This window comes from Eucalyptus grandis, chromosome 1 (genome assembly GCF_016545825.1).
Source record: "Eucalyptus grandis isolate ANBG69807.140 chromosome 1, ASM1654582v1, whole genome shotgun sequence".
Lineage (NCBI taxonomy): Eukaryota > Viridiplantae > Streptophyta > Magnoliopsida > Myrtales > Myrtaceae > Eucalyptus > Eucalyptus grandis.
Window position 1 is genome coordinate 36,825,538 of NC_052612.1, and position 23,412 is coordinate 36,848,949.

General features: G+C 44.2%; 3 protein-coding genes, 2 non-coding genes and 1 pseudogene across 5 annotated transcripts; 3 read left to right on the forward strand and 3 right to left on the reverse strand.

Annotated features, from left to right (window-relative positions):
- Positions 1 to 2,151: 2,151 nt before the first annotated feature.
- On the forward strand, positions 2,152 to 2,224 carry TRNAE-CUC. The gene has a single exon. It is a non-coding gene; the product is annotated as a tRNA-Glu (tRNA).
- Positions 2,225 to 3,309: 1,085 nt separating this feature from the next.
- LOC104440695 (callose synthase 12) lies at positions 3,310 to 8,884 on the reverse strand. The gene has a single exon (XM_010053628.3). It carries the CDS (start codon positions 8,659 to 8,661, stop codon positions 3,466 to 3,468), a length of 5,196 nt encoding a protein of 1,731 aa, XP_010051930.2. The 5' UTR covers positions 8,662 to 8,884; the 3' UTR covers positions 3,310 to 3,465.
- LOC120289123 lies at positions 5,696 to 5,765 on the reverse strand (annotated as a pseudogene).
- A 1,308-nt stretch (positions 8,885 to 10,192) lies between the features above and the next one.
- On the reverse strand, positions 10,193 to 14,843 carry LOC104440735 (bromodomain-containing protein 4). Its single transcript, XM_039313158.1, has 3 exons — positions 14,379 to 14,843; positions 13,130 to 13,417; positions 10,193 to 11,918 (listed from the first exon to the last, which is right to left on the reverse strand). The coding sequence occupies exons 1-3, from the start codon at positions 14,529 to 14,531 to the stop codon at positions 10,659 to 10,661; spliced, it is 1,701 nt and encodes a 566-aa protein (XP_039169092.1). The 5' UTR covers positions 14,532 to 14,843; the 3' UTR covers positions 10,193 to 10,658.
- A 2,351-nt stretch (positions 14,844 to 17,194) lies between these two features.
- LOC104440743 (callose synthase 12) lies at positions 17,195 to 22,842 on the forward strand. Its single transcript, XM_010053705.2, has one exon. The coding sequence runs from the start codon at positions 17,334 to 17,336 to the stop codon at positions 22,659 to 22,661; it is 5,328 nt and encodes a 1,775-aa protein (XP_010052007.2). The 5' UTR covers positions 17,195 to 17,333; the 3' UTR covers positions 22,662 to 22,842.
- LOC120289107 lies at positions 20,308 to 20,387 on the forward strand. The gene has a single exon (XR_005547058.1). It is a non-coding gene; the product is annotated as a small nucleolar RNA J33 (small nucleolar RNA).
- Positions 22,843 to 23,412: the final 570 nt, after the last annotated feature.

Genomic DNA, 23,412 nt, shown 5'->3' on the forward strand with positions numbered 1-23,412 from the left:
TGTAGTTAATTAATTTGGTTAAGAGGATTGAGCCGTGGCAATTTATGCTTGGTGACCCAGGAAATATTAAGACTAGTGCACTCCGCAAATGCATTAGATGATATGACGAATACTACGTGAGCATGTATATTAATGAGTTTCAACGCGTGCGCATATCACGTCTTTTAATTGAATTAATTCGGTGTCTTAATCTCAACACCTCTGACTTCTAACTTCTTATGATCCGGTTTTCCGTCTGGGCAACTTTCACGGCAACCACCGGCTGGACGACACGTGTGTGGTGGCGGCGGGACCACGTGCGACCCCAGCTGGGACTCCCAGGCTTTGCCATCGGGTGGCCAGTGGCTACTGGCCAATGCCTTAAGCGATCGGCAGGGGACGGTTCATCATGGGGGACCGACGGGTAAACCGATGGCTGACGCACGTGAACTCCCTCTTTTGCCCTCGGCCTGATCGCGTAATTACCTCCCGCCGAGAAACTCCAAAAATCACGATCGGATCCCAATCTCGCCGCCTGCTATCGATCTCCGGGTACTTTCGCAGCTCCTTCTCGCACGTGCTGCAAAAAAGTCAACCCCAACAGCGTAATCCTTAGAATAATTCAACGTTCGAATTAAGGTAATGGCGGACGGTTTCGTGATTAACAATACAATCAACTCTCACAAATTTTTTTCCTTTTTTTTATTCTTTTTTCCAATTTGTGGAATTTTGCTCCCCCCCATGTGCATCCTGGGCAAAGCCGACCAGTGCATCAGCGCGAGATGCAGAGATCAATTATGGGACGCGGCGAGTAATTTTCAATGCTGTTTTCGAGCGGGACGTGACGTCTGCGGGGTTAGGTGGAGCTCGATTTTTGCCATGCCAACTTGTGCCTGCGCGGTCCCCCAGGGAGATGGGATGAGCCGTGACCGACCCGTGCAGCACGTCAATTGCATCACGGTGCTCGTGCATTGCATCCAAAGACCCCAGCGGTCGTCCGCCTTTAAAGACCGACGCATTTGTGACATGAATCGTGCAGTTTCAACCGCTTTATAAAATCCAATCATGGCGTGCGCGCATTCAGATCAACACTCTCTTTTTACTAGTTCAAGAGGAATTATCGTCTGATTATCTTTAATTCATTATGAAAATAGTAATCTATTTCAGGTAAAAGAAATATAAATAATAAATAATTAGAGATTATTGTAGAGTTCACTCTTTCTAAAATTTATGGTTTATAATATGCCGTTACTTTTGTAATAATTCAAGAATTAGCATAGAGCCCATAATTTAATGATGCTTTAATGTTTCTGATGCAAAGAGGCCACTCGCCTTTTAGCTATATCCATAGGTATCGCAGTGATTTGCAACTTATTAATCACTCGAAGCGACCATTGTAAACACTTTATAATTAATGTCCGAGAATTGCACACTGAAAATATAAAAGTAAGACTCAGGTTAAAGTACATAATTGCTCTATGGGTCTCCATGATTGGTTTTGCTAGTGCATTACCCATCATAAACCGGATCTATATTTACGAAAAAAAGAAGATATTTTTAAATAATTTATTTTTTACAAAATAAATATGACCTTATATTAGTCAACTTTTTTTCCCGGCATAAATTTGCCATTTTGCTTCCACCCTTTTCGCATGTTCCATGAGTTTTGTCGGGTTGGCGTGGCGTTTCGTTTGTCGTCATGGCCGAAGAAGCTCCAGCCGACATTACAGCACAAAGAACAAAGAGAAATAAAAATTTAGGGAAATTTACCAATCGGCAGAGACAGGACGAGTCACGCGGAGGAGACAACATGGCATGCCAAAAGAAAAGTCATAACAATAAAAAAAATATAAATAAAAATAAAAGTTGGAAGAATAATACAGGCTGAGGAACAGGATGTTCTTGACAGTTAGAACGAGAACAGAACACGAAGTGCCAAACGTCGTTTTCGCCCGGGGGTGACCCTCATTTGTTTTTTCTTCTTCCTATTTTTTTGCTACAGTACAGTCCAAGCAGAAACGAGGCCAAAAAATTTGTAATTGGCTGAAACTCTCTCGTCCTCGTTCGTTCTTAAAAGTAGAACCCTTGCAAAGAAAACCAAAGTATGGAGGAGATCTGAAGAAACCCATTTTGTAAAATGTAAATTTTTATATTGGTGAATGAGATCCCAAATCCGTTGTAGTCTAGTTGGTTAGGATACTCGGCTCTCACCCGAGAGACCCGGGTTCAAGTCCCGGCAACGGAACATATATATATATATATATATATATATATATATATATATATATGTATTTTTTTTTTTTTGTGTGTGTCTCTTCTCTTCTTTTTCTTTTCTATTTCTTGTTCTGAATCTTCTGGTTTGTTCACTGTCGTATGGATGCAATGAGATCTTGAAGGTCACTTGAGATATTCGCTGGCCTTTCGGGTTTTTTGCCCAGGTGACCAAAAGGTCCATCAATGGTAACTCCTATGCTGAATCAGCTTTTTGTGTTTTTCTATATTGTTCCGGCTGAAGTGACGCTCTCCCGAAATTCCAGTAAATTTTTTCTTTTGACCAAATCGAGCAGGAATTGACATGGCATTTTCAGACCGTTGGAGACAAGAGAGACAAGAAACTGGTCGGAGATCTATCTGTGCAAAGCTTTGTTTTCACATCACTTGAAGGGCCTGCTAGATTATGAAGGCTCAGAGGGATGCGCAACGCTGCCTAGTGCCTACAAGAGAAGCCCCAGTCCCATTGAATCTGAAGATTTCATCTATTTCTCCACAGTCATTAAGCCGCAAAATGAAACAAGTTGGAGCAGGTAAGGTGGCAACTTGAACAGGATAAAACCAGGAGAAGCCAACTCTGCATTGCCGGTGTAAAGCCGAGATATTTTACATGAACAGGTTTCAGTTATCAACCTGGACTAACATCCCAGACTGAGCCTTAGGAAGAGGCCTTCCAAGCTAAGCTCGAGAGAGCTTGATCAAGTATCACAAATCTGTTAATGACTCCGCTTGGCTAGTTTCATTCATTCCACAATTTAACAATGCCTTTTCCAGTTAAATCAAAGCATACCATTGCCCTATAATATAGGAACCATCAGCTGCCGAAGCCACGTGAAAGGGAAACAAGAAATGGCGTGTGTGAAAGAATGTTGCCGATAGGGCAGGTCAAATGTAGCCCTTCAGCTGCAAAACACTAATGCATAAGCGTCAGTTGGTACTTATAACATCCATCGGAACTTAGTTTGCTCGATGGACCGATATTTTGTACTTTATGCAGAGCCAATCCCAAACATTAAGAGAACAAAAAGAGAGTATAACCTATCATGGGGTGCATGGAGATATACATAACTACTGCCATATCAGTAGGGGAGGCCCAATGATTGCAATTGGTCTGCATAACTTTGTTACAAAGTAGCAAGCAACGTAAATGCAGAAAGTAGGGACTGCAAACGTATCATAAGAGATTCCACATTCTAATTACCCTGGGATTACTAGTTACCCGTTTCTTATTATGTTCTTCCCAGAAAGTATTTGGGATATCTGGACTCCCCGAACAAACACCTCGTTGTAGAGAATCCTCGTTTGCATTGACTGAAACCCGGGAAGCCATGCTAATACTGCGACCGGTGCCATGACAATCACTCCAAACAAGAGATCATATAGTCGAGCCGAGGAAACAACAATGTCCCAAAGCCTAGTTCCTTGGATAGAGGACCTAAAAACCTGTGCTATTGAAATGATTCCCCAGCCAGTGGGTATGAAGGCCAGCAGAGCAGTGAAAAGATCAACCAGCTTAAAATTCGTTAACTGCAATAAGGCAACTATTGCTAGAGCCACCGAAACAGCAGTGCCCAACAGAACTTGCCGATAACAAAGGTGATTCCGGATCACGTACTTCTCTCGAGCGCAATATATCACCATACACACTGCAAAAACCCCAGCTATCCATATCCACGACAGTAAGTAAACCAGAATACTGGCACTCCCAGAGGAAATGTGAAGATAGTAAACGATCCCATATTGGAAAAAGAAGAAGCGCAATGCCAGGATTACCTCTAGAAACTTCCCCCAGAAACTTGTCGTCCGCAAATGGTCCTGCTCCTCGTACCACCATGTTTCCCAGCTCTGCGTGAACAAGCCTCCTCGGTCCCCTATCCAGCTCATGAATTCGTTGAAGTCATCAACTGTCTTCAACCAATCAAGACCATAAGGATTAAAAATGAAAGGGGAGAGCATCCACGATGCGACCAGAAACCAGCCCGCAACACTCGTGTCTATGAATAAGAATGCGCCATTAGCTAAAGGGCTATAAATTGTGTATAATGTAAGAACCAGCGCAATCTCCAGGGCCTTGACAAAATGGCTACGGGCATAGAGTCTGTAATTTTCAGCAAAACTCCTGTGCTGCACAACAAAGCCACGGCCAGTCCCCCGGTACTTTGCACCACCATGAAGAACTGTCCTGCCAAAGAAGTGGCTACGAGTTCCCATAGAGAACGTGTAAAAGACAGATGAAAGCTCAAGCTGCATTACCAAAAAATCCCACAAAGCCGATAGGATTCCATGCTCAACTGAACCGTCCACAACCGCTGGAAGGCCCGTGAACAAGATAAGTTGGATGAACTGTATATTTACAACTGGGCCGAAACAGTTCTTGCTGCTTGCTTTGTCTTGAGTTTCTAGGCCACCCAGAGCCATATACAACCTCCCCCACAACAAGCCATAGACAGTCCATATCACCATCATGTTATTGAAGTAGAACCCTACAGTGGAATGAAAGAGCGAAAGCATTCGGAAGAAATCAAGCTTACTACCCAGCCGATATATATCTCTACTGAGAGCTTGTTCCCCACTTCCACTTGCAATTTTGGCTTCGAACATTGATATTTGATTCAACCCAACGTCCCTCCCCTTGCCAATCTGGATGTACTCATGGTGTGTCACGTTGCCACCACGCAAGGTGCAATTAAAGCCCGCGAAAATATCCTCACAGATGTTAATCTTTTTGGAAGCCTTGCTGATCCCACCTCGTGTCAAGAACCAAATCCTGTCGAAAACATCTGGATGGCCATAGTGCATTCGAACCTTCAAAGGGTTGGCGAGGACACGCTGTCCCGAGGTAACGAAACTTGTTTCCTGAGCAGACATAAACCAGGCAAGCGATGAAACTGAACCAGTAAATATATGTTCCCTCAGACCTAGAATAGTGGGATTCCGGGTACCATAGAGCCTCTCAAATTCCTCCAACAAATTTGGCATCTTAAGTGCCTCCTCTATGTAGTTGTCTTGGTTCATATCGATTGTCTGGACTGCATCGCCACGTGTGAAGATAATGGCCTGATTTTGATTCTCCGGTTTACCTTCTCCTAGCTTGAAGGGACCAGGCAACTTAATTCTGTATATTTCGATTTCTTTCCGTAACTGTCTATCATACTTGACAAGAACGGAGAAATACTCCTTTTCTTTACCCTCACTCACCTCATCGACATATGCTACGCGTAGGGCTTCATTGGTTTTCATTAAATACAATATTTCTTCTGCTCGGGGATCCCTATTTGCCTTCTGAGATCCATACTCCTGACAGGCAACAACATAGGCATATTTCATGAGAGCAATACCACGCTCACAGGCACAACCTTCAGAAAGCAAGCTCGTCATGCTGAAACAATCCGCATTGTCATCTAGCATTGTGGAACCCGGGTCCTGTAGCCCTTGGGAGAAATCCATATCATGATGGTATTCAAGGAAAGCTAGCAACTTCAGGGCCTTATAATAATTCATCATTCCCCTGACAGTGCGAGCGAGCGTCTGACCTCTGTGTGATGCCCAAAGCCGGAGATCACGTAACTTGGTTGTCCAGATCTCATCAGGAGACTCCATTCCTTCCTTGCGCATCCTCTCCATGAAATTGTGCCAATCGTTGCCGTAAATTGTCTGCAGGTAAAATAAAGTGGATATCCCATCTTCATTCTTTTTCTGCAGTTCTTCCTTGCTATATAGCACTTCTTCATCATAGTAAGGGGTTAGAACACTGAAAGCTTTCATTTTCCCAACTGGAGGAGCTCGTGGAAGATCCATGACTAGAGAATTGCAGAAGAAGGCAATTCGCCTTTGAGCCTCTTCACTTGCAGGAATTTTTTGCAGCGAACCCACAGGCATTAAAATCATCTGCAGGCGTCGAATTTGCTGACTGAAAATTCCATCTCTAGAATTTGGCAACTGAACAGCATTCTCAAATAGCAACCCTGCACAAGATGAAGCCAAACCATTCTCCTTCAACTGTTGATAGCTTCTCCTTTGCTTGAAAAAGTCTAGAGTAACAACCTTATAAAGGACCTGTAAAGTACACACCACTTCATCAGGATCTACAACAGATCTGTTCAACAATTCAACGAGATGGGTTAAAGTTTCATGAATCTTTGGTAGTACAGTCATGTCAAAAATTTCACTGAATTTTCTGATTTGCAGCGAACGATCAATTTCATCAAATAAAGCAGCAACAATGGAATGCTCCTCAGAGTTGGGCCCTAATATCTTAAGTAATAAATGCTTGACACTGTCATAAGCTTCAATGACAGCACAACGCCTGTACTCATTCTTGCAGATCTTGTGCCAGATCCTAGTGGGAGAAGCATCTGCTAGTTGATACGCCTCACTCAATGCAAAGAGCAGCTCGTCGGAGAGCAGAAAATGGGGCCAGCTTATAACTCGGGATGTCCAAGAAATGTTCGGCAGCTCCAGCAACTCAACTTCTCGATCTGAGATGACATCCTCCTCCCTGAAAGTCCTAATAATCTCATTCCACATCACGGAAAACTTACGCACCCAAAGCTGGTTACATTCGAGTTTCTTAAAGTGTGGAGAAACCCAGTTCCTTGGATCTGACAACTTGATGTAATTGAATTTGTTGCTCCTCGTTGACTCCCTCTCATCCAGCATCTGGTCCTGTTGTATGAGATTAAATTTATTTGCAACTTCACTAATAATATGGTCAAACCACGACCTCAGATGCTGATTGCTTCTGATTTCACCCAACCTCGAGAACAGCCCAACTGCCACTCCAACCAGGAATGTCCAAATCGAATACCAGATTTGCAAATCCATCATATAAATCAAGACCACGGGAAACCACAACAACCCAATGGCAAGGCCATTACAGTTGACAAAAAATTGATGCCATGTATATTTTACATCCCTAAGATGCAACAGCTCTTTTGTAGGATTAATCATGGGTTGGATCTGTAGAAAGTAGCTGAAAAGGAATTTTGTCACAAGAACCAATACCCAAAACGTGGTATACTTTGCATAATCCCTCTTACTTTCCCCCAAGTCACGTCCCACAAAAGTCTGGCTCATCAGCACCTCGCACATCTTCCAATTCTTCCGAACAAGGAAGTGGCCAAAAGAGGGAACACAGGACAGAGCAAATGCTGAGAGCTTAAGAAGGAAATACACAAAAGCCAATCTGAGAAAAAGCAAAAGCCGGTTGTTAGCCTCAGCAGACCACTCCCCATCCCCATTCCTCTGAAACCAAATCCTTACATAAAACCAGCCCAAAGCGCCGGTCCACGTTGCTGCAATGACATTTGTCAGCACCATGCGCATACCGATCCACCACGTCTCTCTAGAGACCAAACCCCATTGCATGACGGAATGAAGCAGCGACTCCAGAAGGTGCAAACCACTCCAAGTCACAAATGCGCTCAAAACCCGAATTTGCACTTCCTTATTTGGCAAGGCCTGCCAAGGAAACTTGTACTCCTCCTCCCAAGCAATGATAATTGCCGCTTGAAGGAATAAAACTAACATCAGCCACAGCCTATAGAAACTCCTGAACAAGTTCCAAAACGACCTTCGTTCAACAAAACCAGTCTTGCCCGCATTCTTGGAAAATCTACTCTCCGCATCCAAAGGCCACCCCCCCTTCTCAAAGCACCTTCTGCTCCAGAAGTACTCATTGATATCATCATAATTCCTCCATTCGTTATGCGGGGCAATCCCATTACGGCCTTTTTCAACCTCCTCTTTAACAACATCATAAAGGGGCTTCACAATACCATCCAAGAATCCATTTTTCCCTGAACATTTTGGCAGCAGAGGAGCCCCAGTTTCCGGATCCATGCGATCTTCCAAGATCATATTCAACTCCCTTGCCGTGTTGTGAAATATATAACAAATGCACTCGGGCAAAAACCGCAAGTTAGCGGACTCGCCCCAGATGAGGAGATAGAGAGAGACATACAAAAGTTCATGGCAAATTGTTCCAGAGTTACCGGGACCATCAATCAGCCTTACCTCGGACTTCTCCCCCAAGAAACAGCACCATTCCTCGTAGTTCTGGAGCAGCTTCTCACGGAAACAGCGGAGAACTCTGGGGTCAAGCGAAATGACGTCGTCTTGCGGCGTTTCGGCGCTGCGCAAGTGGTGGTTGGCGAGGTGGAGGACAAGGTGCTCACGCTGATTCCGAGCGTTGTCCTCCTGGAAGCCAAAGAAGAGAGAAAGCCAGTCAAGAAGGTCGTAGTGACTCTGCCATGGTGCAAGAGGTGGTTTCTGAAGATCGACAGTGAAGGTTCGCAAGGTGGACACCAGGGTGCGGAGATCCGGCGATCGACGGCAGCGGTGATCGCCAGAGAGTTTGCTTAGTGGGACTATATTGTACACCTCTTCTAGTTCTGCTTCTGTCTGGTCCATCTTCACGTGAATGTGGAAGCAGAGAGGCAGAGAACCTGAGCAGTAGCTTGCCTGTGCATCTATATCTACTGGCAAGCAGAGTTGAGAGAGCTGGGGGAGGTCACGATCAAAATTCTAGTGGGTCGGGAAAGTGACACGGAAAGTCGTATGACATGACTTCACTCTGTAGTTTTATTATTAACTAAATCCAACCCCAGAGAAGAGCTCATCTTTTCCACATCCATCGATGAACAGTTGAAGAGAGACGCAAATTCATAAGGGGCAAGAACAAATCTATCTTCGTTTCTGCATCTGGCTGAGCAGAGCAACGCAACACTCCCCTCCAAGTCTTGAGTGAAAGGTGTCTAGACGGAGCTCATTAGCTGCAGGGAGGTACAAAGAACGCAGAACGTTGAATGCACGAATTACCGAATCTAAGTTCATAAAAAAACATGTGTGCTGCTACTACTTTATAAATTGCATATTCGAACTAATGAATAAGTTAGGTGACAACCTCTTGATTCCCATCGCATTTCATGGATTATAATATCTGAGGCATTCTTCAGCAGTCACCAGATAAGAACACAAGAAAGGGATGCCACTGTTACCTGCGAGAAACAATCTAGCACAATTTTGACCGGAGATTCCATCGTTTTCTCTTTTCCTCGACTGAGTCGCAAGGTGTAAGTGCCGTGTCCTCTTAAGAATATTTCATACTAGCTCCATGGTCTTCCTTATCACGTTTCCAGGAAACAGACGCAAAGGCTCCATTTTCAACGCGTAAAGAGCGTAGTCAAGTGCAGCTTTCTTTTTAGTTTCTGAAATTGCTCGATCCTCATTCCATGATGTCAAGTAGAATCATGACCGGCCCAAAGAAAGTGCCCCGAGTTCCTAGTGGCCGAGAAAGTGGTTTTCGGGAATATTTTTCGCGAGTCATTATGTGTAATCGGGGATTGAAAAATACTCGAGTGTTATTATCATATCCATTGTATCTTTTGTTTTATAGTGGGATTTTATATTACTCTCCCAAACATAGGTCGTAACTACTAAACTATGTCAATTTGGCATTAGACTTCATCCGGCTAATTTCATTATTATTATCCGATTTTAGGGTAGTTTCCTTAAGTCCATCAAATCATTTTTTTTTTTTATCAAAATAAGTATATTGAAAATCTTAAAACTCATTAAAAAGTACAGTTAAGTCTTATAATTTTGAGAAAGTGTAATTAAATCCTCAAATTTGTTACAAAAGCATCAAATCCTAAAATTAATCACGAAAGTGCTATTCAATCTTAAAACTTTTTCAATTTATAATCAACGAAAGGACTTGACTAAACCAATTTAACAAATTTTAAGATTTAATTATCCTTTCGTGATAAATTTTACAGCTTGATCAAATTTTTTTAAAATTATAAGACTCAATTGCATTTTCATAATAAGTTTTAAGACTTTCCATGTGCTTATCGTTAAATTAATATGGTGCAGCTATGAGACAATCAAAGCTATGACTACACAAGTACTATCGAAACACGATACTGCAGTGCAAACTTCGTGAAAGAGGAAACATCCATCTGATTGAATTTGGCGTCTACAGGAAAACCTTGCCCGATACATTGATACATTCACTCCACGCATAGACGCCAAACAGCGAGCTCGAAACATATCCTCGCAAGCTTGAACCATATCCTCGCCTGTGACCAACTTACAATACTACATGAAACAGCACATTAGAAGGAAAAAACTCATGTGCATTCTTTTGCTTACAGTGAAGCAACTTAATTGTGGGATCAAACATAAGAGGCTAATGATCCCTAGAGATAAATTGAAAATCTAATCCGTGTAAGAAAGCCATTTGCTCGGATCCCCCTTAGCAACAAAGAGGAAACAATCCACCGAGTCAAAGGTAGAGCCATCACTTCAAAAACATACGTGACGGTATGATGCACATAATTTCGCCATTTATTCGATAAAGCCTGCAACAGCAGTCCCTTTGTAGCCCGGACTCAGAACCCGGGATACTACCCGGACCATGCTCTCTGAGGATTTCCTGAAGATGGCCCACTCAACCTATCAAGCACAGAGTTGAAATCCACCGGCTGTCCACTCTCCTCCATTCTCTGAATCACACTTAAAACATGGTCAACTCGGAAACCCATGCTCACCAACCTATCAACCAACTCATTATCGGCATGTTTCCTAATAAACTGCGGATATGCCGGATTACGAACTTGAATAGGGGGTGGTGTGGGCTGCAGATTCTGATAGGAGATGTTTGTCTGAGGATACGCGCCTTGAGGTAAGGGAGGTTGTTGAGGCACATGGTGCATCCTTCCACTTTCGCCATCGTACACCATATATGTGTTCCCAGGAGACATAGAAGGGTTTGGCCCAACAGCTCCATAACCACCATTGTTCTGCATGATGAAAGTACTTCTGATAGCCTGAGGTGGAGGCTGCTGCTGGTGCTGGTGCTGGTGCTGGTGCTGCTGAGTAGTTCTACCAGGACCACCAAATCCAACGGCCATATTCTCAGGACGACCAGAAGCTGTTGCTGGAATTCTTGAATATTGAACTGGTGTATGTACACTGCTCAGAGGTGCTTCTTTAGGAGCTAGTGTTGTCGGTTGGCTCGGTGGACAATGAGGATAGACCGTTGATGGTGCTACCATCTGGGCTTGTGCGGATGACTGTTGCTGCGGTGGTGCTGGCACCTGCTGTGGTAATGGCTGAGACCACTGCTGCTGATAATGAGAGAATGATTGAGATGGCAATGTCTGATGCACTTGTGGCTGCATAGGCTGTGCCGGAACACTGGATACATTTTGCAATTGGGGAGATTGGCGAGCACAATATTGAGGATCAGAAGGCAAAAATTGTGTCTGAGTCATTTGTGTTGGGGCTGCCATAGTTTGCATCTGCACAGGAGGCAAATAGTAGGACTGTGGTTGAGATACATTTTGAGGAGGAGCCTGTGAGGTAAGTGCCCCTGGTTGTGGCTGTGGCTGTGGCTGTGGCTGTGGCTGTGGCTGTGGCTGTGGCTGTGGCTGCAGCTGCTGCTGTGGCATTATTTGATGAGGCAGTGCTAAAGCCAGTTGCTGATTCGATACATCAGACATACATTCAGTCTTTTTGGTATCAGAGGTAGGGGATTTTCCCTCATTGGTTTGAGATTGGCTTGAAGAGGAGGAATCTTTCCGCACAAAATGAAGCTTGGCCAGTTCTTTCTGAGTTTCAGCAAGTTCTTGTTTGTCTCTCAGGATCTGAACTGATCTATGAACCTGTAACGGACAATTTATTACATTAAACAGAATAGGATGGTTACAGCCACATTTCTGGAACTCAAGCATAAAGAGAGAGGACAGAGAAAATAAGATTAACACGTGGCACAATCGTGGAACCCTACATCTGACAGATCTCAGTTGACCACCATAACCATCTCGATTCACCTTGCAGTTTCAAGCAAGATGAACTTTTCCCACAAGCAGTTATCCTTAGTCAAATGACTTTATTGATGCTTAACCCATTTTCTCTGAATGTAGAGGCCTTTTATCAGGACATTGTTCACCTTGTCGCATAGTGTCTGACAGATGTATTTGAAGAATTTTACGTTGAGTATCAAGATGGACTTTAATCCAAACTCCAAACCCCATTTCCAAATATTTTATTTAGAAATTGTCCATTCTTAAATGAGCAATTGCATGATCCAATAAAATGATCCTAGATCTCACCACACAATTTAAGAAACACAACACTCAGAGCAAGGCCATAATAAAACATCTGCGCTGTCTTACTATAAAAATCCATAAGGTCACATAACACAGCCACATGCAAGATAAATGCACAGCTAATTAAAGTCTAGAGAATCCCCATCAAAACTCAACGGGGATTTTTATAGATGCTTAGTGACAATAAAGAGAAGCAGCAAAATAAGGATTGTACAAAGAAAAAAGATTGGAAACAATTAAGCATATGAGACACACTGACTCACCTAACAAGAAAAGATATTGCCAACCACAAACTCTACAAGGCCTAATATAGGTTTTTCTCCAACAATACACTGGCCCTGATGACATTCAAAGGAAAGATGTTCACTAATATCAAATCTTGCTTACAGAGATAAGGGTATGTTGTTTGCTCAGTCAGTTCTCCAAGAAGTAGAACCACTCCACTAAGAAACTTAAGCCATAACTGTGAAAAAGGGAAAAATGGGAATTTTCCTAGTGTAGGGAATTCAAAAGTCCAAATTTACCAACTAAGTCGTCAGCAAAAGTAACTGAACTTCTCACGGACTCTCCACAGGGCAAATATTTCCTGAAATTTGGCCAACAATCTGATGGACTTGCACGGCTGACCCCAAGCTATTAAGTACCACCATCTCAGACTGACTATGTTCTAAGGATTAAGTACGAATTATCTCTGACCAAGTGAACTATTGAATAAATCACAAGTCAATTATACAAGTAAAATTATATTTTTGGAAGCAACTAACCTCCTGAACATGTTTCTCGAGAGATTTGAGCTTCACATCTGCTTCATCATGATCACGGGTCAATTCAGATCGCATTTCCCCAATTGACTTGTCAAGATTGTAGCAATATAATTCCAACTGCGACAGCCGAGAACTGATTCCCTCAAGAAAGCGCATAATACTGTCTGTATTTCTTTTCATGCTTTTCTCAACTGTGGAAACCAAGTCCTGAATTAGAGAATCTTCCGGCTGGGTACAGGAAGGGGGGGCATACGTCACTGGTCGCACAAGTCTATTTTTATGGAAATCCTGCAAAAAGAGTAACATCGAAATTTCTGAGAGTATATAAGATAGAGTACAAGGCCCTTAAGGATAAATTGATTCCAAAAATGAACAGAAGATAGAAGAATCGCAACAGCAAGAATATGCAGAAGATGAATAGAAGCCACGTCTCAAATAACGAAACCAAATAAGAAAATCTCCTATATAGACTAAAGGGACAATGCCTATGCAACGAATCTAATAATTTCGTTATATTGAAGACATTCTCTTCAAGCAGACAGCTCTGAAATTGGCAAGTGATAAGGTAAAATCAAGACCAAACACTGCTCCATAACTTCCCAACCAGTAAATTTCTTGAATCCAGTGGCACACATGAGTATATAGTAAAGACAGCGACGACATCACCTCACATTATATTGATGGCTAGCGGTAAAAAAAAGAAGAAAAGAAAACCATGTTTTCAAATTCATCAAATTCTTCAGATAAAAAGTACAGAGAAGGCTACTATGTTGAAGGGAAAGTCCCTGCAAATATATTAAACTTATCTCTTCCCACCTCCAGTTTTTAAGACGATTCTAAGGAACTTTCTTAACCTCGTCCTCTCAACGACCTAATAATCCACAGATGAAGATAATGCAACAGGCGTAATTGGGGCAATAACAGCAAAAACTCTCATTTATTCACTAATCGTATTACACCACCCATACCAATTCCACAGCAAAAATTGGCATAAAGCTGAGCAAACTGTGACCGCTCCAGCTCCTCCAGACACGATAGCAATCCCCACCACACAATTCTATCGAACGAAATCATCCCCACAAGAGTCACGCCCGTTAACCCTAGAAAAAATGCATCTTTGCTTATGACCCTACATCTCCGCACAAAACTACCGCAGCAAGAAACTGACACGGACACCGAACACCGAAGGCTATCTAAAAACGAAGACTTTGAGCACCAAAAACGATGGGGGGTAGCTCGAGACGAGCACCTTGATGGCGGTGGTCGGGATCGGGGAATCGGAGTGGCTCCCGTTCAGAGATTCCTGGTTGGCGAAGTCGTCGTAAGAGCAGAGGATGTCGTCGGAGGCGAAATCGAAGTTCTTGGACCCGGAATTCGCCCGACCCGACGACCCGGTTGCCATTTTCCCCTCTCTCGATTCGATTGCAGGAACGGGGGCAAATCAGAGGACGAGAATCAGCCGATGGGGAGAGAGAGAGAGAGAGAGAAAGAGGGGTTGATAAAGGGGGTGCGAGACGAGGCGTGTGGAGAGAGAACGGACGGACGGAGGAGGGGGGGGGGAAGGTTCGCGGTGCAGCAGCTGCTCTTTGCTTGGCGAAGAGACAAGCTGAAGATATAGAAGGAAACCGGCTTCCGCGCGTGGAGAAACGTGTTCAACGTGTGGGGGGAAATCGAAGCCCAGATATTTTCTTTTTGGCCCCGTCGTTCGACGTACGAAGGTTTCGAGGATAATAGGTGGTCGGTGCCTGTCTGACGATCCCTGACGCACGAGGATATGGCAGCGGACAGAATCGGCATCCCCCCCCGATGGTTATCCTCTTCGCGGTCAACATCGTCCTCCCCTTTTCGCTTTCACATTTCTTGACTTTTCCGAATTACGCCCCCCGTTTCTCTGAAACCTCCCACCAACTCGACTGTCGGAATTGCGGCCGAATTTGCTCATTCGCCGCCGTCGGATCGCCTCCGTCGGCTTCGTGATCTCCCGTCGTTACGTCGCTGCTCTTGATGAGATGGAGGATGTCTCACGACTTGTAGATAATGATGTTGACAGTATTGGCCTCGCCAACAAGGAGCACCAAAAACAAGCCGCTGTCGTATGTCAAGTCGTCCGAGTCGTGTCTAAGCCATTAGCCGCGCAAGCACGAAACCGCGTCCTTGCGAATCCCGAGGGAAGATGCCAATCAAATGGGTAGCCGTGATCTGGGCCGAGCACCAGCAACCCAATGCTTGTGAATTGTATTGCGGGCCTAGTCCGTGCAATTTCAAATGCGATTTAAGCTCAGCCTCGCCATAACAATTTTGAAAGGGGGAGAGAGAGAGAGAGGGGTGATCCCTATCTGACCAATGAGCATCGAGATTTGCCTAACTCGACCCTCCAATTTCTGCCTTTTTAAGGAAGAGACATCAAAGAGAGACATTAATTTAATCGTCCTCGCGATTCGTCCCCCTCTTAAACTAATATTACGTGGTGGGGGGGCGCCTTTTCAGGACCAGCACATGCCTTCTCTCTATCTCGAGTCTTTTACTCCTTCCAATCTCGTTCATGCATTTGGGGATTCCCCTCTTTTCTTCCATGAAATCTGCTTCTGCTTCTTCTATGGAATCAAATCGGGTGATCTCAAATCCTCACGGAGATTTCTCTTCCCTAAAAAAAAGGAGAAGAAAAACCATCGATCCCTTTTAGTATTTCCGGCGATATTGTTACACGATGACGAATCTTTGAAAGAGTGTAGTGGTCGCATGATGTACTGATATGAATACATGGATATGGAATGCACAATTGATGCGAGTGTATCTGCTCATGTCTTCTTCCGCACTCGATCCTCCTTGTATGGTTTCTTTCTCAAAGAGTTGACTTTGGGGCGATGGGAGCAAATGGATCTAAAGCACATGTTTGGCCTATTCAAGATCAGGACTCTCTCTTTTATCTTTTTTTTTAATCTTTTTTTATGCTGAGATATAAAATCAATCCAACCTTAAGGTTTTTATTTTTATTTCTTTATTTCTTTGATTTGGTCCTAACTTGAAAGGTTCACACACTGTGAAACCGGACACGAGAAAACGTGGTGTTTGTTCCTTTGCCTTTGACCCTTATGATTTTCGTACGTCGACGATGGAAACATCGAGTCATTTTCCGGTTGTGATCTGATCTCGCAATGTCAAAGGGTAAACAACAAAGTAACTTTCGCATTTACTAAGCAACAATTATTATGGATAATTCAAATGTTCGATGAGAAGTGCTAGCTTTCATGTATGAAATAAATACCGTTGCGACGAAAACTGCGTTATTTGACTAGCTTTGAGCTGTTATATTATATTGTTTTATAAGTTAAAGTCCACTTGAAGTTTTCGTTTTTTGAAAATGTCAATTTTTTACATTTTTTTTTCTGCAAATTGATATCATGTCACGGTTATTTATATCGGTGTTAGGTCAAAACATATGAGGTATAAACTAGACATATTTGAATGATATGGCATGGACTTATGGAAGATATTGAATATGTTCAACTCTTGTTCAAGTTATATGGTCTTGAGGAAAATTGTTCAAAAAATCATAAATTTATTGTCAACCGAGTGCTAAACCTTTTCACATTTTGCCAATTGAGTTAATATAACCAAAACTTGGTTGGTAAAAATACGATAAGTTTGTGATTTTTTTGGACAATTTCCTCCTGTATTTGTAAAGGACAATTACAGGGAACTTTGATAACTATTAAAAAAAACAATGTCTTCTGTCTGCATTTTGTTGCCCCATATCGCCCTGTCCGAATTGCAAACTGGTGGAAATCATAAACAAAATGCAAAAGAATTCCTGATGAAACAAATGGAGCCATGCTATATGGCTAGATGCTTTGATTTCTGCGTTTCCACCCTCTTTCTTCATGATCTATCTGGTACGGCAGGCATCGATCTTCAAATAAAATAAAACGAGGAATCGAATCTAAGCAAATTACTTTATTAACTTCGTCCTAAAAAATCAGAATTTTAAAAAAAAAAAAAAAAAGCTCCAAGTACTTTGCGTAGAACATTACATTCAAGAGGTTGAACCCGCAAAAATCGCGCCTCTCTCTCTCTGCCATGGCGTCACACCATTGATCATGCTTGCCATCTTCAGTCCAAAAGCTTCACAAAAACCGACTCGCCACCGCAAAACCTGCTCAAAGCCTCAAACGACGGCCGGTCCCCCCGCCGGAACCCCGACCCAATGAGCCACCGTCGCAGCCCGAATCCACCCTTCAACCCGGCCGGCCGAGCCCGGCCCGGCCAGCCCCCGCCCGGCGGTGGCAACCAAGAACCCACGTACAACATCATCCCGGTCCACAACGTCCGCGCCGACCACCCCTCCCTCCGCTTCCCCGAGGTCCGTGCTGCCTGCGCTGCCCTGCGCTCCGTCGGCGACCTCCGCCGGCCGCCGGGTACCCCGTGGCGCCCTGAGTATGACCTCCTCGACTGGCTCCGCCTCTTCTTTGGCTTCCAGGAGGACAACGTCCGGAACCAGCGGGAGCACCTCGTCCTCCACCTGGCCAACCTCCAAATGCGGCTCGCCTCGCAGCCCGACAACATGGAGGCCCTGGAAGTGACCCTCGTCCGCCGCTTCCGCAAGAAGCTCCTCCGGAACTACACCCTCTGGTGCTCTTACTTGGGCAGGAAGTCGAACGTCTGGATCTCCGACCGCCGCGAGGCCGTCTCGTACCTACAGCGCGAGCTCCTCTATGTCTCGCTCTATCTCCTTGTGTGGGGCGAGTCGGCGAACCTGCGGTTCATGCCGGAGTGCATATGTTACATCTTCCACAACATGGCGATGGAAATGAACAAGATCTTGGAGGATTACATCGACCCCAACACCGGACAGCCCGTGTTGCCTTCGGTCTCCGGAGAGAATACCTTTCTAAAGCAAGTGGTGGAGCCTATCTACAAGACGATTCGGAAAGAGGTCAATGAGAGCAAGAATGGCACTGCGCCGCACAGTGCATGGAGGAACTATGATGATATCAATGAGTACTTCTGGTCTGGAAGGTGCTTCAAAAAGTTGGGATGGCCGATTGATCGTGGAAGTAGCTTCTTTGCGAGCGACGAGAGGAGATATCGAGTTGGCAAGACAGGGTTTGTGGAGAAGAGGACGTTTTGGAACTTGTTCCGGAGCTTCGATCGATTGTGGGTGATGTTGGTTCTGTTTCTGCAAGCTGCTATCATTGTGGCTTGGGACACCGATAAGAAGTATCCATGGGAGGCATTGAAGAGCAGGGATCTTCAAGTCAAGGTCTTGACTATTTTCATGACTTGGAGTGGGATGAGGTTCCTGCAGTCCCTGCTTGATGCCGGGATGCAGCACCGCTTGGTGTCGAGAGAAACGATGTTGTTAGGAGTGAGGATGGTGATGAAGACTGTCGTCGCAGGTGCTTGGGTAATTGCTTTTGGGGTGTTCTATGGACGGATTTGGTCAAAAAGAAATGCTGATAAGAGGTGGTCGCAAGAGGCGAACCGGAGATTGGTGAATTTTCTTGAGCTGGCCGGCGTCTTTGTTCTTCCGGAGCTGTTGGGATTGGCCCTGATGATCATTCCATGGATTCAAAATTTCCTAGAGGAAACAAACTGGAGGATCTTCCACCTGTTTACATGGTGGTTCCAGAGCCGCATCTTCGTGGGTCGGGGCCTTAGAGAAGGTGTGGTCGATAATGTGAAGTACTCTCTATTTTGGCTACTTGTAATAGCCACCAAATTTTTATTCAGCTACTTCCTTCAAATTAAGCCCATGATCCAACCCACGAAACAGCTCCTGGAACTGCGAAATGTGAAATACGAATGGCACCAGTTCTTCGGCAACAGCAACAGGTTCGCAGTTGGGCTGTTGTGGCTCCCCGTGGTGCTTATTTATCTTATGGATCTGCAGATTTGGTACTCGATCTATTCGTCCTTTGTTGGAGCAGCAGTTGGGTTGTTAGATCACTTGGGTGAGATCCGAAATCTCGAGCAGTTGAGATTGCGGTTCCAATTCTTTGCGAGCGCCGTTCAGTTTAATCTGATGCCTGAGGAGCAGCTTTTGCGGACGATAGGAAACAAGTTTGAGGATTTTCTTCACCGACTGAAGCTGAGGTATGGGCTTGGCAAGCCATACCAGAAGTTCGAACCTAACCAGATCGAAGCGCTGAGGTTCGCTTTGCTTTGGAATGAGATCATAACCATATTAAGGGAAGAGGATATAGTATCTGATCGGGAAGTTGAGCTCTTGGAGATACCGAGGAGTGCTTGGAGTGTAAGAGTTATTTCCTGGCCCTGTTTTCTCCTTTGCAATGAGCTGTTGATTGCTTTGGGACAGGCCAAGGAGCTAGCCGATGCTCCTGACAGGTGGCTCTGGCATAAGATCTGCAAGAACGAGTACAGGCGCTGTGCTGTGATCGAAGCATATGACAGTGTCAAGCACTTGCTGCTCGAAATTGTTAAAGTCAACTCAAAGGAGCACTCCATCCTCACTGTTTTGTTCCAAGAGATGGATCACTCCATCGAGGTTGAGAAATTTACTAAGCTTTTCAAGTTGTCCGTGTTGCCTAAGATTCACGACCAGCTATCAAAATTGGCTGAGGTATTGAAAGATTCAAAGAAAGATCTGGACAAAATTGTACACACTCTGCAGGCCCTTTATGAGATTGCTATTAGAGATTTTTTCATAGAGAGGCGGAACAATGAGCAGTTGAAGGAGGATGGCTTGGCTTCTGGCGGTGGATTACTTTTTGTGGATGCAGTTGGATTGCCCGACCCGAGTAATAAGAAGTTCTATAGGCAAGTTCGGCGGTTGCACACCATTCTTACCTCGAGGGACTCTATGCACAATGTTCCTTCAAATGTGGAGGCAAGACGGCGAATTTCCTTTTTCAGTAATTCGTTATTTATGAAAATGCCCCATGCACCCCAAGTGGAGAAAATGCTGGGTTTCAGTGTTCTGACTCCTTACTACAACGAAGAGGTAGTGTACAGCAAAGAACAGCTTCTCAAAAGGAACGAAGACGGAGTTTGCACTTTGTTCTATTTGAAGACTGTATATCCTGACGAGTGGAAGTATTTCATAGAAAGAATGCTCCGAGAAGGAAAGGTGAAGAAGGCCGATGAGGACGATGAAACAATGGCGAAGTTGAGAGATCTTAGGCTTTGGGCATCATACAGAGGCCAGACACTTGCTCGAACAGTCAGAGGAATGATGTATTACTATCGAGCGCTTAGGATGCTGGCTTTTCTTGATTCTGCATCGGAGGTGGAAATTCGGGAATTGGTAAAAAGACTGGACTTAGCGGGCCACAATGGTAGCGAGAACAGTTCTGGCGCAGAAGATTACCCTTCTTTCCAAAGTTTTAGTACTAGTATTAGTCCAGTCAATCTTTTGTCCGAAGACCATATAGCCGGTACTGCTGCGATGAAGTACATATACGTGGTTGCTTGCCAGATTTATGGGTCTCAAAAGGCAGACAAAGATAACCGTGCAGAGGAAATATTGAACCTGATGAAAAACAATGAAGCGCTCCGAGTTGCTTATGTGGATGAAGTCTCCACTGGGAGGGATGAAAAGGAATACTACTCTGTTTTGGTCAAGTACGATCGGCAACGCCAGAAGGAAGTAGAACTATACAGGGTCCAATTGCCTGGTCCCTTGAAGCTTGGAGAGGGAAAACCGGAAAATCAGAACCATGCGCTCATATTCACTCGTGGTGATGCTGTGCAGACTATTGATATGAACCAAGACAACTATTTCGAGGAGGCACTCAAGATGCGGAATCTGCTGGAAGAATTCAAGACTTACTATGGCATTCGGAAGCCTACCATCTTGGGGGTTAGAGAACACATCTTCACTGGTTCAGTTTCATCGCTTGCTTGGTTCATGTCAGCTCAAGAGACGAGTTTTGTCACGCTGGGGCAACGGGTCTTAGCAAATCCTTTAAAAGTTCGAATGCATTACGGCCATCCAGATGTCTTCGACAGGTTTTGGTTCCTAAGCAGGGGCGGTATCAGTAAAGCATCCAGAGTGATCAACATCAGTGAAGATATCTTTGCTGGATTTAATTGCACGCTGAGGGGAGGCAATGTCACACACCATGAGTACATACAAGTGGGTAAGGGAAGGGATGTTGGATTGAATCAGATATCGATGTTTGAGGCCAAGGTTTCTGGTGGCAATGGTGAACAGGTCCTTAGTAGAGATGTCTATAGGTTGGGGCATCGGCTTGACTTCTTCCGGATGCTATCCTTCTTTTACACCACCGTCGGATTCTTCTTTAACACAATGATGGTCATCTTGACAGTCTATGCATTTTTATGGGGCCGGCTCTATCTTTGCCTAAGTGGGCTTGAAGGTGCCGCTGCAAGCAACAGCAATAACAATAAAGCACTTGGTGCAATTCTAAATCAGCAATTTATCATCCAACTCGGTCTATTCACTGCACTCCCTATGATAGTCGAAAATTCCCTTGAGCATGGATTTCTTCAAGCCATATGGGATTTCTTGACCATGCAGCTCCAGTTATCATCTGTTTTCTACACGTTTTCTATGGGAACCCGTGCCCACTACTTTGGCCGGACTGTTCTTCACGGCGGTGCGAAATATCGTCCCACAGGACGTGGATTTGTTGTGGAGCACAAAAGTTTCGCAGAGAACTACAGGCTCTATGCACGTAGTCACTTTGTGAAGGCAATTGAACTCGGCCTAATACTCACAGTTTATGCATTACAAAGCACTATCGCGAAAAACACCTTCACTTACATAGCCCTGACCATCTCAAGTTGGTTCCTTGTTGTTTCATGGGTTATGGCTCCTTTTTTGTTCAACCCTCTGGGTTTCGATTGGTTGAAGACCGTGTATGACTTCGATGATTTCATGAACTGGATATGGTTCCGCGGTGGTGTGTTTACTAAAGCTGAAGAGAGTTGGGAAGTCTGGTGGAATGAGGAGCAAGATCATCTAAGAACAACAGGTCTTTGGGGAAAACTAGTAGAGGTAATCTTGGATCTCCGCTTCTTTTTTTTCCAGTATGGGGTTGTATACCAACTCGGAATCTCAGCTGGAAGTAAAAGTATTGCAGTTTACTTGCTCTCTTGGATTTGCATTTTCGTAGCTTTTGGGGTCCAAGTGCTTATATCACATGCGAGGAACAAATACGCGGCAAGAGAACACATCTATTATCGACTTGTGCAGTTCCTCGTAATTACACTAGGAATACTTGTGTTAGTTGCTTTGCTGAAGTTTACGCAGTTCAAGTTAGTTGACATTTTTACCAGTTTGTTGGCATTTCTCCCCACTGGATGGGGCCTCATATTGCTAGCACAAGTTCTTCGACCAATTCTGCAGCGTACTAGGATCTGGGACAGTGTTGTTTCCGTGGCTCGACTGTATGACATAATGTTTGGAGTAATTGTCATGGCTCCAGTAGCTGTGTTGTCATGGATGCCTGGGTCTATGCAGACACAGATTCTATTTAACCAAGCATTTAGTCGAGGACTCCGGATTTCACAGATTGTCACTGCAAAACAATCGAAGGTTCACTTATGATTTTGAGGAGATTTTGTTGCCAGACAATTCAGAAAGACTGATTAGGCTTGCTTAATAGTCTGTTCCCTTGTTTCTCTTGTTTATTAATAGAAATCCATTTATCTGTACTGTAGCATGTATGAGATGTGGCTCTGTTGATAACCCTTTGACATGATGATGGTGCACACATTTCCTTTTTGCCCTTCTTGTTTTTAATTTCTCCCAACTGTCCCTGGCTTCTTGCTGTCCTAGGATGAACTCACTTTTTAGAGTAAAACTTTTTAAGCACCTAAGGTCAAACAAGGTGGGCAAGTGAAGCTTTTTAAGTCCTCTTTTCTTAAATGGGTAGTGAGTTCTGGAATGGTAAAACTGCTGGAATGAAAGATTCGAAACTCAAACACGAGCACAGAGATTTTCAGAGCATTGATTAAGCTAGGCCCTTGAACTAGTTGAGTTGGGGTAAAGTAGCTTCTGATTAGAGAATATATGCAGTTTCTGCTGTTCTCAAGTGTTTCCCTTAGCTTAGACTTTTAAAGAACATGAACTACTGAGGGCTTTCCTGCTATGTAAGTTCCGGATGGAATATAATCCTTGCACGAACTTTGATTTTGTCGATGAGCGACCGATTCCTTTTCCGTACCACATCTTCTACATCCATGGAATGCGCCATCCCATTCCCTTCCTTTCACGGGGTTCGCTGTAGAAATGGTTTACACCTTGTTAGAAACGCTGAACATGACAGCAAGTAAAAGATCAATAAAATAACGCCATC

What these genes read in the sequence shown, in the direction of transcription:
- LOC104440695 (XM_010053628.3), bottom strand. Translation starts at nt 8,661, where the DNA reads ATGGACCAGACAGAAGCAGAACTAGAAGAGGTGTACAATATAGTCCCA.
- LOC104440735 (XM_039313158.1), bottom strand. Translation starts at nt 14,531, where the DNA reads ATGGCAACCGGGTCGTCGGGTCGGGCGAATTCCGGGTCCAAGAACTTC. An exon ending in TCCCGACCACCGCCATCAAG is followed by an intron (nt 13,418 to 14,378) that starts GTGCTCGTCTCG and finishes CTCTTTTTGCAG; the next exon opens with GATTTCCATAAAAATAGACT. An exon ending in TCGAGAAACATGTTCAGGAG is followed by an intron (nt 11,919 to 13,129) that starts GTTAGTTGCTTC and finishes TGTCCGTTACAG; the next exon opens with GTTCATAGATCAGTTCAGAT.
- LOC104440743 (XM_010053705.2), top strand. Translation starts at nt 17,334, where the DNA reads ATGAGCCACCGTCGCAGCCCGAATCCACCCTTCAACCCGGCCGGCCGA.